This window comes from Gordionus sp. m RMFG-2023, chromosome 1 (genome assembly GCF_954871325.1).
Source record: "Gordionus sp. m RMFG-2023 chromosome 1, tfGorSpeb1-WG-v2, whole genome shotgun sequence".
Taxonomy (NCBI): domain Eukaryota; kingdom Metazoa; phylum Nematomorpha; class Gordioida; order Chordodea; family Parachordodidae; genus Gordionus; species Gordionus sp. m RMFG-2023.
This window is the reverse complement of record NC_088775.1, coordinates 10,534,650-10,549,780: the sequence shown is the minus strand read 5'-3', so window position 1 is coordinate 10,549,780 and position 15,131 is coordinate 10,534,650. Positions and strand designations below refer to the sequence as shown.

The window sequence follows — 15,131 nt, the reverse complement described above, 5'->3', positions numbered from 1 at the left end:
CAAAATCCCAAGGCTTAGACAATATTTTTCTGGCGAAAACATTGAGTTAGCCTTTTTTAAAATCAGCTCAAAACGAGTCGTTTAACAACACTTCACTATAGTAGCCAGCATAAATGAAAGAATATTAGTAACAGAATTTTGGCCAAATTTATGATTAATAAGCGGCTGGAAACATTATTCTAAAAATTTTATCATTGTTTAATAAATTGTAAATTAATCCATTTAGTGTAGAATGAAGAAAAAAATTTGCCCCCCAAACCTTCCTTTTATGATCACTTAATATATCTTATTGAGTGTTAAAAATAATAATTTTTTTTTAGAGAATTTCATTATAGATTTTATTTATTGTTAAAATACTATAGTATAAATAACATCCCTTATTTATTTTAATGACAAAATACAATAAAATAAATTTCAAGATGTAGAAATTTTATACAGATTATTAAAAATTTATTGTATATAACTATATTTAAAAAAATATAATTCAATAAAATATAAGTAATTCTTGTACGGTATTTAAAAAAAATATTATTTAACAATTATAATTAATACAAATGAATCAAAATATAAATAATTCATATTACAAATGCAATACTTTTATTAAAAATAGGCAGAGAATCTAAAGTGCAATTACACATGAAAAGGGCCTGCAAAGCATTTTTTGATCTCAATACCAAAATACGACATCACAAAGTAACTTATCATGAAAATGAGACTTTCTTAATATCCTCTCACGTTTCAAGTGTTATCAACAATTCAGACTCAACTGGCAGAAGAAAATAATTTTTTTTAAATAAAATTGTGACTAATAAATCTTTCATTTAATTGAAATAAAAATGTATCAATAAGGGGAATAAAATATTAATTTTATAAAAATCCTCAATCGTTTAAGCGATTGGACTGTCTAAAAACTACTCTAGGTTTATTAATTTCAATCCCAAACATATTAGCGATCTCCTTTACTTTCTCGTATATTTAATGAAATTTTCATTCACATCATCTCTAATATTTTTTAATATTTCAATATTATCCTTTGGCCAATTCATAACCTCTCTTAAATCCAAATCAATATTTTGTAGCTTTTGCTAAAATCATATGTATAATTTAATAAAAAATATACATATTGAATTGATATTAAAAATGTGGCTTCGTAATAGTCTGCAAAAGATTTTCAGCATCTGTAGAATCTTTTACTTAAATTGATATGTAAGATTCGAGAGCTGCAAAAATAACTTCATAAAAATCTCACTGATTGTTGTCTTTCAATAAATAGTTGGGCAAAATCTTTTTAGTTTTTTTTTGATTTGAATCAATATCATAAACGTTCGGTTAAAAGGATGCCTCTTCTTGGGTGGTGTGAAAATGTCAAACCGATGATATTGTTTCTATATTTTGAAAAATATATTAGAATTATAAAAAGATATCTATAATACATAATAAATTCCAATTAAATTAAAATATTTTTACGTAAACTTTTCCGGATGTCTCGAATTTCGCATGCCTATATATCATCAAATTTAGGAAATGTGAACTACAGTGAACACAGTCTTGCACATGGATCTCGAATCTACATTCTCTTGGATTCGGGATCTCAGACATTAAAGAAAATATTTTAAATTATTTGGCTTTCCTCCGTTTTTTTACTCTTTTCTAGATTAATAGCAATTTTTTTTATTTTCATTAAAATATCGTGCCTTCAACAGTTATATAAAAATTTTTTTTTTAAATTTAGGAAAAAAATATAATACTCGGATTGGTTAAATTTTTTAATTTTTTCCCCAAATCGGGGTTAGAAATAGTTGCGAATACGAAATAAACCTGGGCATATCTTTTTTACAAATTCTGGACTGGGCGAATTAAAAAATATTTAACAAATAATAATATATTCAAATTCCTTTTGACAAAACCTAAAAATATATCCAAAAGAAAAAATTTCTTCTATGGTCAAAAATTTTTAAAAAATTGAATGCTTAAAAACAAAATTTTTTCAACCCCCCCCCCCCCCCGACATTATAACCAACCAGGTTTATTATTTGAATATATTTTGAGTGCTATAAGCACTGGCACAGGTGCCCCCCCCCCCTTTTCAAAAAATAAAAAATGTAGAGTATACGTTAAAAAGGTTTAAATTTTTTTTATATACAAATAAATTCATCAACTAAATAATATTTTCAATATAAAGTTCGTTTAATATGATTCGGACGGAACTTTAAAATTTTCTGTTGTGGAAGGATATTATATTAATTTCAGAATTTATATTATTCAAGTTGTTTTTAAAGTAATTGATAATCATATAAATTCTAACTGATATCTTTTCTAAAAATATACTTCCTATCGAGGATATGGTTGTATAATAATTATTTTAAAAATAGTGCATATGCAACATTTTGATTAGGTCAACTCCTAATGCATTTAAGATACAATTGCTCAACCTTAATGACTGTTTTATAAATTTTATACTAGTAAAACTTTTAGATGCAATAAAAATAGCTATTGAAAGCTTTTTTCCATATTTAAAAAAAAATAATCAAGATTTTCTATTAATCTCGTTTTATATCGGACCTGGATCAAATCAGGCCTATATAAAGTTGCATGGAGAGAATCCCATTTTTTTAAAATTGTCGAACCTGGACCTATACCTAACCCAGCAAAAATCAATGAGTTTAAAAGTTGCATTCATCGGGTCCTCTTTATTTATATATTTAGGGCCACAAGTGTATAATTTAGATTACAAAAAAGTATTTTATTTTTGATAAAAAAAACATACATTTCGTATATTTACAATCACAGTCGTATATATATATAACTAAATTATGATAACCCTTATAATAAATTTCAATCAAAACTGGCACCCAATTTTTTTTAATAACGTACAAATAATCTTAATCACTCTTAGTTTTTTTGTCTTCTTTATCATATAACACCATAAACACTAATAGATACACCATCACCATCATCAGAAAGGCGCTAGTGTAGTAAGGGTAGGCAGTCGGTATAAATCGTTCATATTGAGTATGCTGAAAGGGTTTGACTGAAACCTTATATAGCAATTGTAAATTTTTTGGAGAAAATAATTAGTAATAAGAGTATTCAAGTCTTAATGTAAACAAATAAAATAAATCATTTTATTTACCTGCTTAGTGATAAAAAGATGCGTATAACCTTTTCTTAAATAATCAACTTTGAATTGGAATACTCCATACACATCTGGTAGTTTAAATTTGGCTGTGTATTTGCCACCTTCATGAATATGAAAAACATAAAATTAAAATTTAAGGAAAAGATTATTACTAGTCATATTAAATATATAATATAAATATTTAACAAATCTACCTAATTTAAATAAACATTTGAATAATTTTATAATAATAAATAACTTGGGTTTCGAAATTTATTACAAATCATTTACTGAGAGCCGCCTGAAATTCATATTATATTTAAACATCGCCCCCCAGTAAATGATTTAAAAAATTTTCTATAGATTCTGAAACCCACATATAGGTCCAACGCTATGCTTAAAAAAACTACCTTTGTAAGATAAACCGGTTCTTATAAAAGGATCGATTCTCACAAACTCTATTTGTATGTCTTTAGCAACATAAGGAACCCAACGACCCTTGTCATTCAAAGTTTCAATATCTATTTCGTATATCTATATTTAACCAAAAAAAATTAATTAATAACTTTCATATTTATATAATATTATAAATTTATTATGATTCCATTTGAGCAGAATTAAGCGTTAGGGGGTTAAAAAATGTTGCTCAATAAGACGTTTAGATTCATAATCGGAGAATCCAAACACTCAATAAATTTAAATTATAACATTTAAAATATAAATTATTAAAAATAAGTACCACATCGTCCGTAATCGTATAAGACAAGGGATTTTCAATTCCACCAATCTTATGATGAGTGACATTACCGGCTCTAAGAACCCCTGTTTCTTTAAAGATCCATTTGGATAAGGCCACGGCAAATTCTTTATTTCCTGATGGGCCAATGCTTGTTTTTATAATACATGTAAATTTTTTGTTTTGTTTATGATATTAATTTGATAAAAATAAATTTATATTCATTACATTCAACAGAATATACTTTGATTATAGCAATTCACTCAAAAATATAAGAATCTAACAAATGCCCTGTAGATAAATAAGTTTTTTTAAAAATCTATAAAATATAAACATGCAGAGATGATATAAGCTATTAAAAATTACAGAAAAGTGTTTCCTACCCTATCAAGCTTCAAAAGACTTTACCTACACGATAAAGCAATTATTCTCATCTATAGTTAGACAAACTTATGAAAAGTGGAGGCAAGATTAATTAATTTAAATAAGAGAAATATAAGTAAGAGGATGAATTAATAAATATTTTCGGATACCAATTAATGCTCTGATGGGCCTAACATGTATGACTGGAGCCTATATATTTAATGAGTGTTAGGCCAAAATAGGTTTATAATAAGATAATATATATTTTTATAAATAGCCATAATACATATTGGAAATCAGGACTGATTTATTTATTTATTATGGCCTATGATTGATCTTTAAACATAAAGATGATGGGAGGCTAAACTGGATCCATCGCGAATGAGAAATATTATTATCTTAATTTATGACCGGGTACATCAATATAGCATAACAATACAAACCTTTTCCCGGTCAGCCCATCCTTAACGTTGGCGCCGAAGAAGGCGTTGGAGAAAAGCATATCTGATCCAGTGAAAGCGACACGAGCGTCGTTAAGAGCCTGGACAGCGGCAACAAGAGATAGCCCTCTTCCAGAGGCATGGGGATAAGTAGTCACACGTAGAGCGTCTGGAGAATAGGAAAAGGCTGTGGATCGGGCAGTCAATACGTCAAATGCCAGTTTGTTATCGGGATCTCGGATCAGGCTTTGTTTGAATATTAAATGCCAATTTTTTTATATATTTATTTTTATCATACATGCTTTTTTAAATGATAAAGCATAAAGATACCAATAAAATTAAGAAGTATTGCAAGAAATTCCTTAAGTGACTTCAAGTTTATGCAACAATATTAAATTCTAGTAGTTGTGAAGATTACATCAAAATGAAAAAAGGAACCTGAATATTAGTAGGTCAAGACCAAAATTATCAATTTTGAATTTCCAATAACAATCAACAAGACATAATTTATTTAAATTCAAAAAAAAAATCTTTTGAATTGATAAATATTTAGAGGAATATTGTACCATATTTAATAAAAATAATGGCATAAGCTATATAGATAAGTTGTAAAGAAAAATAAAATGGTAGATGAATAGACATTGGGTTAGTAGAACAATATAAAAAGCATAGAACAATCAGATGTTTCAGAAATTGTCAAAGCCAATATTTGTGTAGAGTAACAGAATTTAGTTTTGAAAAAAAAAATAATATTCTAATTATTGGTCATTTATAGACTTTGCAGAACTAAGTTTAGAATGTTAAGCATACTTCTAGAGATTAACTAAAGTTGTGAACTCTATTTTAAAAAAAGGGTTATCTTAGAGTTCTTGTAAACAAGGTTCAGAATACAGAAAAATAAGGACCTTAAAATATATAATAAAAGAAAACAGAAATACTGGAAAAAATGGTTTTTATATAAATATGTAATATGGAATTATTTAAATATGTTTCCTCTACATCGTTATTTGTAATAAAATTGTGTTATTACCTATGATTAATTATAGAATAAAATGTTTAATTATAAAAAATGAACATAATTAGAAAATCAATTCTTGAAGCCTGGATTTTTTGAAAAGGGCATAGGTTATGATTTGAAGGATGTTTTACAAGACAGAATCGAAAAAATAAATGGATTAGAATAAAAAGTAGGCTTGTGAAATGAAATGGAAAAGAATATGAATATAATAAAGGTAAAAGATACAATATAATAAATCAGAGCAATGAGGATTATAATTTGGAATCTAACAAATTATATTTGTATACATATGACCCATTCATTCCCATACAAATCAACCAGTGTTTTGACCAAGCATCTCAAAAATGAATGAAACTTGGCATATCAGTCATTAAGTTAAATAGGGTTAATAATAATGTTAACGAAGTTTATTTTTTTTTTGAAAAAATAAGATTTTTTTAAGAATTTTTTTTATTGACTTAAAACTATTAATTTTAAACATAGATAATATATTCTGTTAAAAAATATGGTATTTATTTATATTAAATTAAATATAAAATGAAATTTAAAAAAAAATTTACTTGTAAGGTTTTGAACGAACATGAATGCATTCCTTTTTTGAAGGTAAGCATTGACATGAACATATTCAATTTTTTTAAATAATGTTTACAGCATAGAATAAAAACATACCTGAAAATTAGTGTTGTTAAATGGCTCAATTTGAGCTGATTTTTAAAACTAAAATATTTTAGAGCCTTGAGATGTCCAAACATTTGTGGCATCTATGAGCAAAATCTTCAGGCTAGTGAAAATTTTTTTGAATGAAATATTAAGTTAGCCAATAACATTACTGAGAACTAATACCTTAAAAAATAGATTGAATGGGTTAGTCCTTCTTAATATATAGGGAGTTGAAACTAGAGGTGGGCGCGGGCCCTGAAATTACGCGTGACCCATCGTGTCAAGGTGGGTCACGGCGTGAGTGTGAATAAATTTTAAATTCCAAGGCGTGACTGGGCGTGACGGGCCTTCCCAAAATTTTCCCCGGGCGTGAATATAAATTTCCCGTGAATCACGGAAATTTTAATTTTTAAAATTGTTTTTTTATAAATATAAATTTGCAATTTTATAATTATATTATATATTTCCTTATTAAATTAGTTCTTTTTTAAAAAAGAATAATTTATGAAAACTAAAAATCTTCCGCATTTTATAAACAACATCTGGTATCATTTCGCTAGTTCTATTTTCTTTTTATGTTTAGGTGTTTTTTATCGCAAGACTTTATGCTAAATTTTGCTTAAACTTTTTACAGAAAAGTCAGTTATATTTTATTTGTAAAGATCTTCAATCTTTAAATGCAATAGAAAGTGAAGAATTTTACAAGCTACTAGGCCAAGAGATATAACAAAATAAAAAAGTTGTGAACCGGAAAACTCTTATGAATACTATAGGTCCAAAAATATACCATGAAATAAAATTTAAGATTAAAAGCATGATCAATAATAATTACTTGTCGATAATCACTGATATTTGGACGGATGACAATAATAATCTAAGTTTTTTAACCATAGGACATATTATCATTAAGAATTTTAATTAAAAACATTTGTTTTGACCACAAAGGCAATGGATGAAAAAAACGTCAAAATTATAAGTGTAATCAATTCAATTTTAGGAGAATATACAGAAGTAGAAAATTACTTAAATAAATGTATAGTTGTGAACTGAGCCAATCTTATAAGTGCATTCAAAGATGACGAAATGCTAGCATGTATATGCCATATACTAAATAATATTATGCATTATATTTTTGACGATTGTTTAACTGAAATAGGCATAAATATAAATGGTGTAAAAAAATATTACAATATTTCAAACAATCTACAGCTAATAGCAAACTGCCACACCCTTAAACAAGATATAATAGCGAGAATAACGAGATGGAACTCTGTTTATATAATGATACAGAGTTTCTTAAAATCATATTCTGAAATACAGGTATACTTGTTTAGCAAGCAAGAATTAAATAGATTAGCCACAATTGATATCAGCATCATACGCGAGTTAGATAAATTTTTATCAATATTTATACAAATGCTTGGATAATCTGAGAGCAGATTCCCATCACACAATAAATGAAATTTGTCTATGAAAACAAAAATTAATAAAATTTTGTTAACCTTCTGAACGTGATAATACTAATCAAAACCTTAAAATACAGAACAAGATTTCTTTTAAAAGATTATTATGCAGCCACTACATAGTAGGCTTAATTCTAGATCCGAATTTCAAAAGACTTAAGTTTTTAATAAAAGAAGAAAACATATATAAAACAATCTTAAAAATGCTAAATGATATAAAATTAGATGATATACATAAGTCAATGCCAACTATCATTTATAACTTTCCTAATTTATCCTAAACTCATAAAAAACCGTATATTTTAAATGATCAATACCAACTATCACTTTCCTAATTCATCCTACACTCATAAAAGACCGTATATTATAAATAAAAAAATTTAGAGAATACTGATGAAGCATCAACACCACCAATGGAAGCTGTGAGGATGAACTTAAAAGATTCATATAAGATAAATAACAAATATTTTGAAGTTTTGTAAGCAGTAATATTCATTTCCTTTTTTGAGAAAATTAGCGAGTAATTTTGTCAACCGCGACAAGGTTATTTTCTGTAGCCAATATCTTATTAGAGGAAAGGTGTACACAATTGAAATAAAAAAAAGATGGACTTCTTTTTCTAAATAAATTTCGATTTATAGATTGTATTTATTTTTTGTTATTAATATGGATTATAAAATTAGAGAAATAAATAGAATGAATTCAAAAAAGTGTAAAATTATAACAATAGTTTTGAAAAATTTAAGAACACCGTGAATTTTCGGGCGTGAATCAAAATATTGCTTGTCATGAGTGGGCAGGTCAGGTCGAAATTTTTTTAGTGATAAGCGTGAATGGGCGTGATATTTTTTATTGCCACCATGAGCAAGCAGGCCGTGAATGAAAAATTAGGCCCGCACCCACCTCAAGTTGAAACCAAATCATTTAAAAATGAGTGCAATCCCAAAGAAGATTGAATTTAATATTATATTTATAATATACTTCTTAATTATATTTTACCCCAACCATGTATACTTTTTAAGCATATTGACAATATTTTATAGTAGCCTTAATAAATTTATGGAACTTAAAATATTCTTAAATAACTCCTAGAATAAATTTTTTTAAATTCAATTCCCCCCCCCCTCCCAGCAAATTCCAGAGTTAGCACTTGGTATTATTTTATAATAAAACCGACTATAAATTAATATTCATAACAAATATCATAATTTCAAAAAACAATAAGTTATAATTTAAATTTTCATATATCTCTTGACCAATAATGTTTCTTTCCTTGTTTTAACATATACCAAACAAAATAAATGTTTACCCAATTCCTTGATATAGAATTGGTTTCTTGGTATTGCCAACAATAATTTTAGAATCAACAAGATCTGAAGAATCCCCCCATATTAAAGTGTGCTTAATAAACAATTTAATTCTAATATTCAGAATAAATAAAAAATACTTTTCCTTGATCTTTATTATCATAATTAAAATGATCAATTGCATATGTACCAGGTTGATCATATTCAAATCCACATTCAACAGCTAATTCCCTTATTGGAGCACCTAAACAATTGTGTTATATAAACTTTTAGATGTTTATCATTACCTATATTAGTATTAGTTGCAACAAGTATATTATGCCCAGTATCTATAAATGTGGTAAGTTCTTCAACACTGAATTGACCACCAAACTCTATAATGATAATAATATAAAATATTCATAAAAATTTCAACCTTCCACTGATGGTGCCAATAATATTAAATGATCACAAACATAAACATTATTCTTTTGTAGAATTAATTTTGAATCATCAGCTACATTATAAGACAGATGATAGCCTCTATCTAAATGCAATATCTAAAAGTCATAAAAGAGATATATCATACCAGTTAATGTTTCAAAAAATTGAGAATATTTATCACGAGATTGTAGATTATCTAATAGAACCAAAATTTTATTTCCCTGCAAGGCCCACACAGTTTTTATCAAAAAGAGTGTGAGAAAAATTAAATTTGTTAACATAACGTGGATTTAAAATAATTTTTATTACCACTAAGAAAATTTTGAATATTCAAAACATTCATATTACATCTATGAGTTCAAAATATAAGAAAAAAATACATATTGATGTATTTATTTTTAAACATATATATTTATCTATATGCTAAAGCTTGAGGTTATCTAATTTTTTAAAATTAAGGTAAAAATAACTAATAACTTAAATCCCTATTTATTTATATTTATAAATTTTGATAAAGGAATCATATCCCCAATCAGTCTTTATCTAAGCGGGTGGGGGGTATAGGAAGAGTTTGTTTTCAATTTATTTGAGGGGGGGGGGGTAGAAATAGGCATTGGGGGGGGCATATATTAATTGAGGGTTATCTATTAAATTTTAAGCTGGAATATAAATATTGCTATAAAAATCAATACATTATAGACCTATTATAATATATTGATATTACTAAACATCGAACAAATAGATATATTGCAAAATACTATATATATATTATTTTTGAAAAAAACTATTTTCTTCTAATCCTTTAAATTTTATAAAGGGTAAGATATTTACAGCAAACTCATATTCATGGCAAATATAATGTTACAATAATCATTGTAAATGAGTGTGTTTATGATTGAATTCATTTTCTAAAAATAAATCTTTTACATTCAATATTTTGTTAGTTGGTAGTAGAGCATTAATAATTTAAGTTATTCTTTTTTAAATTTATGAAGGGTTTACCATTATAATTAAAAAAGTATAATGATAATGTAAAAATATCTTTGCCGAAGGTGTGGAAATTTTTTTTAGGTGGGTAAGCATAGGCTTTTAGGGGGGTTTGCAACCATTGAAAATCCTGTAATGTAGATGCTGTATCAAGCGAACTTATTTTTTCTTATCTAAAACGCAACAGTGACGAAGAGTGAAGTTTCCTATTAGAGAAGCAATTAATTTTTTTTATTAGCCCATATACGAAAATCCCTTATCATTACAAACATATTTTTCGATTGAAAATAATGGAAATGTCATACAATATAGAGAAATAGATAATTCAAACCCAGTGGCCACTCCTATTTTTCATATTTTTTGATAAAAAAATTACGAATGCAGATTTTGATTTCTTATTTTAAGTTTTCAAAATTGGTTGTCTTCCCTATCCCTATCTACAGCGTCTACATGAGTGGGAGGGGTAGGAACAGTTTGCATCCTATTTTTTTGAGGGGGTAGGCTGCTTTAATGGGAGTATGATAAATTTTTTGGGGGGTTATCTTTTAAATTTTGAGATCAAATAGGATTTATTGCTGTAAAAATTAATACTTTTATTATAATACAATTCATCGACCAAATCTATATATTGCAAACAATAATACACATTGTTTTTCCTATAAAACTTGCTATCCTTTGTAATGTAATTTAAAAGGTTTAGATATTTCAGCAAGCTCATAATGTCATAATAATTAATTCATTGTAAATAATGGAGGTTTTAATTGAATTTTTTATCTAAAAATAAATTCTTTATTTTCACAAAATATCGATAGTTGGTAGTAGAGATAGATTAATTTAAGTTATCCTTTATTAATTCTCTGAAAATGGTATCAATAAATTAAAAAGGTGAAAATAATAATAGAGAGACACCGCCGCCGAAGGCGACTAGAATTTTTAGGGGGGTAGGCAAAGGTTTTTGAAGGGGGTTATCCGGTGAAAATCCTGTCATGTAGACGCTGCCTATCTATACTATTCAATAATCAATTTCTTCACATCAAAATTTATTGAATTAAATAATATTTTTATTCAATTTTCAATAACAATTGCAAATATTAGATGTTAAATTAATTATAGCTTTTAAAAGAGAAGAAAATTTTTTTTAAAAAAAAAAGTAATCTAAAAGTTTTTTTTTTCTTCATTATTTAACAGAAAAAATAAGTATGACAGGTCTATATAGATATTGTGACAACTTTTTAATGAATAAGAGTAGGAGGGAGGGGTGGTGATTTAGGCTTTTAAAAATACAAAAAAATTGTTTTACATTCCAGGTTTCATATTTTTAATCATCTATATTATAATTTTCCGATGTCCTCACTACGTCATCGTGACGTCATGTCATCGCTACGTCATGTCATCAGTACGTATTTATTTTTATTTTTTTTATTTGTTGATTTTATTTGTTGATTTTATTTATTTATTTTTATTTTTTTTATTTGTTGATTTTATTTATTTATTTTATACAAACAGATGATCCTACCAATTTTTAGAGATGATTACTTTTAGCGATTTAGAACTATAAATAATACTGCTTGGACGATGGTTCAACAAGTTAACCATTTTCCTTGAATTTATTTTTAAATATATTATATTTTTTATTATTTTTAGCGATTATTACTTTTAGCGATTTAGAACTATAAATAATAATGCTTGGACGATGGTTCAACAGGTTCATCATTTTCCTTGAATTCCTGAAATCGGAGTGCCAGTTATAAAAAATTCTCTAAATAAGGGAACTCTAAAACAGACTTAATCAAAGTTTCCCTTTCACTGATTTCATAAGTTAAATATTAGAAGAAGTAAGATTATTAAATTAAGCTAAATTCTTTTTAAAAAAAAGAAAATATATATACTCTTTTAAAATTTTACACTTTTCACTCCATACTCTTAGTTATAATATTACAAAACCTTTCAGGCAACTAATCCTTATAATTGCCTTATTCACTTATATCTGTTTGTTTTCTGAAGTTTAAATATTTAAATAAGAATATTAAATTAAGGTAACTATACTAATTATTTTATCTACTTTATAAATTAAGAAGAAGAATCTTTAATTAGGTTAAAGCGTTGTGTAAATTTAATCAAGAAAGTGTTAATTAAAAAATAGTAAATTTGAATGCAGGTTGATCTCATGTAGTTCAAAAACATTATGACCAATGTAAACAGGGTTACTCTCAGGGTTGGGCAAATTTTCAGAAAATTGTATTCGGATACAGATACTTTATAAAATTTTGTATTTAAGATACAAGATACTAGATACTTTAGAAAAATTTCAATAAGATATAAGATACAAGATACTTGTATTTTTTTTATAAAAAAGTATCGGATACAAGATACTTTTTTTAAAAACTTTAAATAGTCAAAATCAAAATGTATAAAGCTTTATTTTCTTATCTATAATATAAATTTATAAAAAAATATTTAAAATAAATTGTAGAAAATAACAAATTTATTATAAAAGATAATGCGATATTCCATTTAATAATTATATAATTAGTAAATAACAGAGTTGTTAAAAGATACTTTTTAAATGGATCTAGATACAGATACAGAGTCTCAAAAGTTATCTAGATACAGATACAGATACAGCGTCTAAAAAGTTATCAAGATACAGATACATTTTTAAATGTATCTGTATACAGATACATTTTTATTATGCTCTTATAGGTTTGCATAAACCTAAATTAATATTATATTGTGAAAATTCATGAAATGAGCTAAAAAATTTATTGACGCGATATTACATTTATCAGAATATAACTAAAATAATGATTTTAATATAATATATGATTAAATAATTATAAATAATTATTAGATTTCAGTAATAAAACATTTTCAAAATTTTGATCATTTAGGCATCCTCGTTTATCTGTAAAGACATTTTTAGCAACACTAAATAGTCTTTCCACAGGGGCGCTTGAAGGAATTGTAGTGTTATATTTAATAAATAACAATTTTATATCAGGGTATTCTTTAAAAATGCTAAAATCTCTACATTCATTTTTGAAAAAATTATTTAAAATTTGTTGATTATCAAAATTTAAATCATTATTAGAAATTATATCTGCTGTAGGGTACTGAAAAAAATCTGAAATTAAATTATTTGTTTTTTTTGGCAGGTTATTTGCTTGCAGTCAGTTGATGACTTTGATAATTCACCAGCTAATCTTTGTATTAATTGTTTTCTTTTATTAAGATTTTCTTCCATTTGCAACCATGTCCAATCAAGTTTAAAAAAAGGGTGGAGCATGGTTGCTATAATATTATCATCTTCAAATAAGGTCACAATAAACCTAGAATTATTAAATATTTTTAATTTATTATATTAATTTACCTATCCTCAATCCCTTTAAGTAAGGCATCTAAGAGTGGTAAACAGAATCTCAGGTTCATTTCTTTAAAATTCTTTAATTTGAAAATAAGTTGTGAAATAGTTGCACAGTAATAAGCTGTGTACATATACTTATCTCCCTGCAAAATATCAAGGGAATTAGCTATTGGCTTCATTAGCTAATTTAAAATAATGCTATATATATAAATATTATTTATAACTTACTAAACAATATTCATGAATAAAATCACATTCATTAGGTAAAAACCTAGGTAGTTTTATTCCATCACATATCTTGTCTACTTTGTCAGATTTATCTTTTATAATTTCTGACATTAATTGTAAGGCATTATAGGTGGAGTTCCATCTAGTTATATTAGGACATATAAAATAACGACCAATATATTCCTTAATAATCTTAGATGAAATAGGAGACTTATTTTGCCTATTCCATATATTTTGGCATTTAAGTAGTGTTGTGCTATATATCTAATGAAGAAAATATTACTTATTTAATTAAAATTAGTTTTACCCTCTGATATTGTTTACACTGCATGGCTCTATTGGCATCCACAGTGGCTATAAGATTCAATGTTTGACTGGCACAACATTGGTGATGAGGTAAACTAAATGATTCTGATAATTCAGAATCCTGTGCAGTATTATAAAGATTTGATATAGAAATTGGCACAACTGCTTCATCTTCCAGATCATCAATTGATTCACTTGTATTACAATTGGCTTGAAAACTCTTTAATTAAGTAATCAATCATATATTATGTTTATATTTATTTATAATAAAATAAACCTAAAACATTTTTTAAAATTTTTGGCATTATCTGTAATGGTCTTTGAAATTTTATTTTGAATGCAATAATCCTTAGCTATATCTTGAAAATTTTTTGCTATTTTATCATATGTATGACTACCAGTCATTCTTTTACAAGCCAACGCTACATTTTTTCTTTCCAAACTTATTGGATTTATATAATGAGCGGTTACTCCTATATATGAACTAGAAATTAAAATTTATTAAAATTGCTGAATTAATTATTCTTAATTAATTATTATACAAATTGAAATGTTAACTATACCGGCGATAGGCACTCCAACAATCTGCTGTTGTGCATATTAATGATGGTTCTATAAGATTTTTAATTATTTCTTTCTTTTCATTTTCCCATCTTTGGGAAATTCTACCAACAACTGTCTGTCGGCAAATTATATTTTTGTGTGGAGCCAAATGTTG

General features: G+C 26.2%; 1 protein-coding gene across 1 annotated transcript; it reads right to left on the bottom strand.

Annotated features, from left to right (window-relative positions):
• Positions 1–2,750: 2,750 nt before the first annotated feature.
• LOC135931519 (dolichyl-diphosphooligosaccharide--protein glycosyltransferase 48 kDa subunit-like) lies at positions 2,751–9,809 on the bottom strand. Its single transcript, XM_065468690.1, has 10 exons — positions 9,674–9,809; positions 9,521–9,631; positions 9,393–9,479; positions 9,246–9,349; positions 9,108–9,199; positions 4,661–4,903; positions 3,858–4,005; positions 3,529–3,652; positions 3,134–3,240; positions 2,751–3,038 (listed from the first exon to the last, which is right to left on the bottom strand). The coding sequence occupies exons 1-10, from the start codon at positions 9,807–9,809 to the stop codon at positions 2,883–2,885; spliced, it is 1,308 nt and encodes a 435-aa protein (XP_065324762.1). The 3' UTR covers positions 2,751–2,882.
• Positions 9,810–15,131: the final 5,322 nt, after the last annotated feature.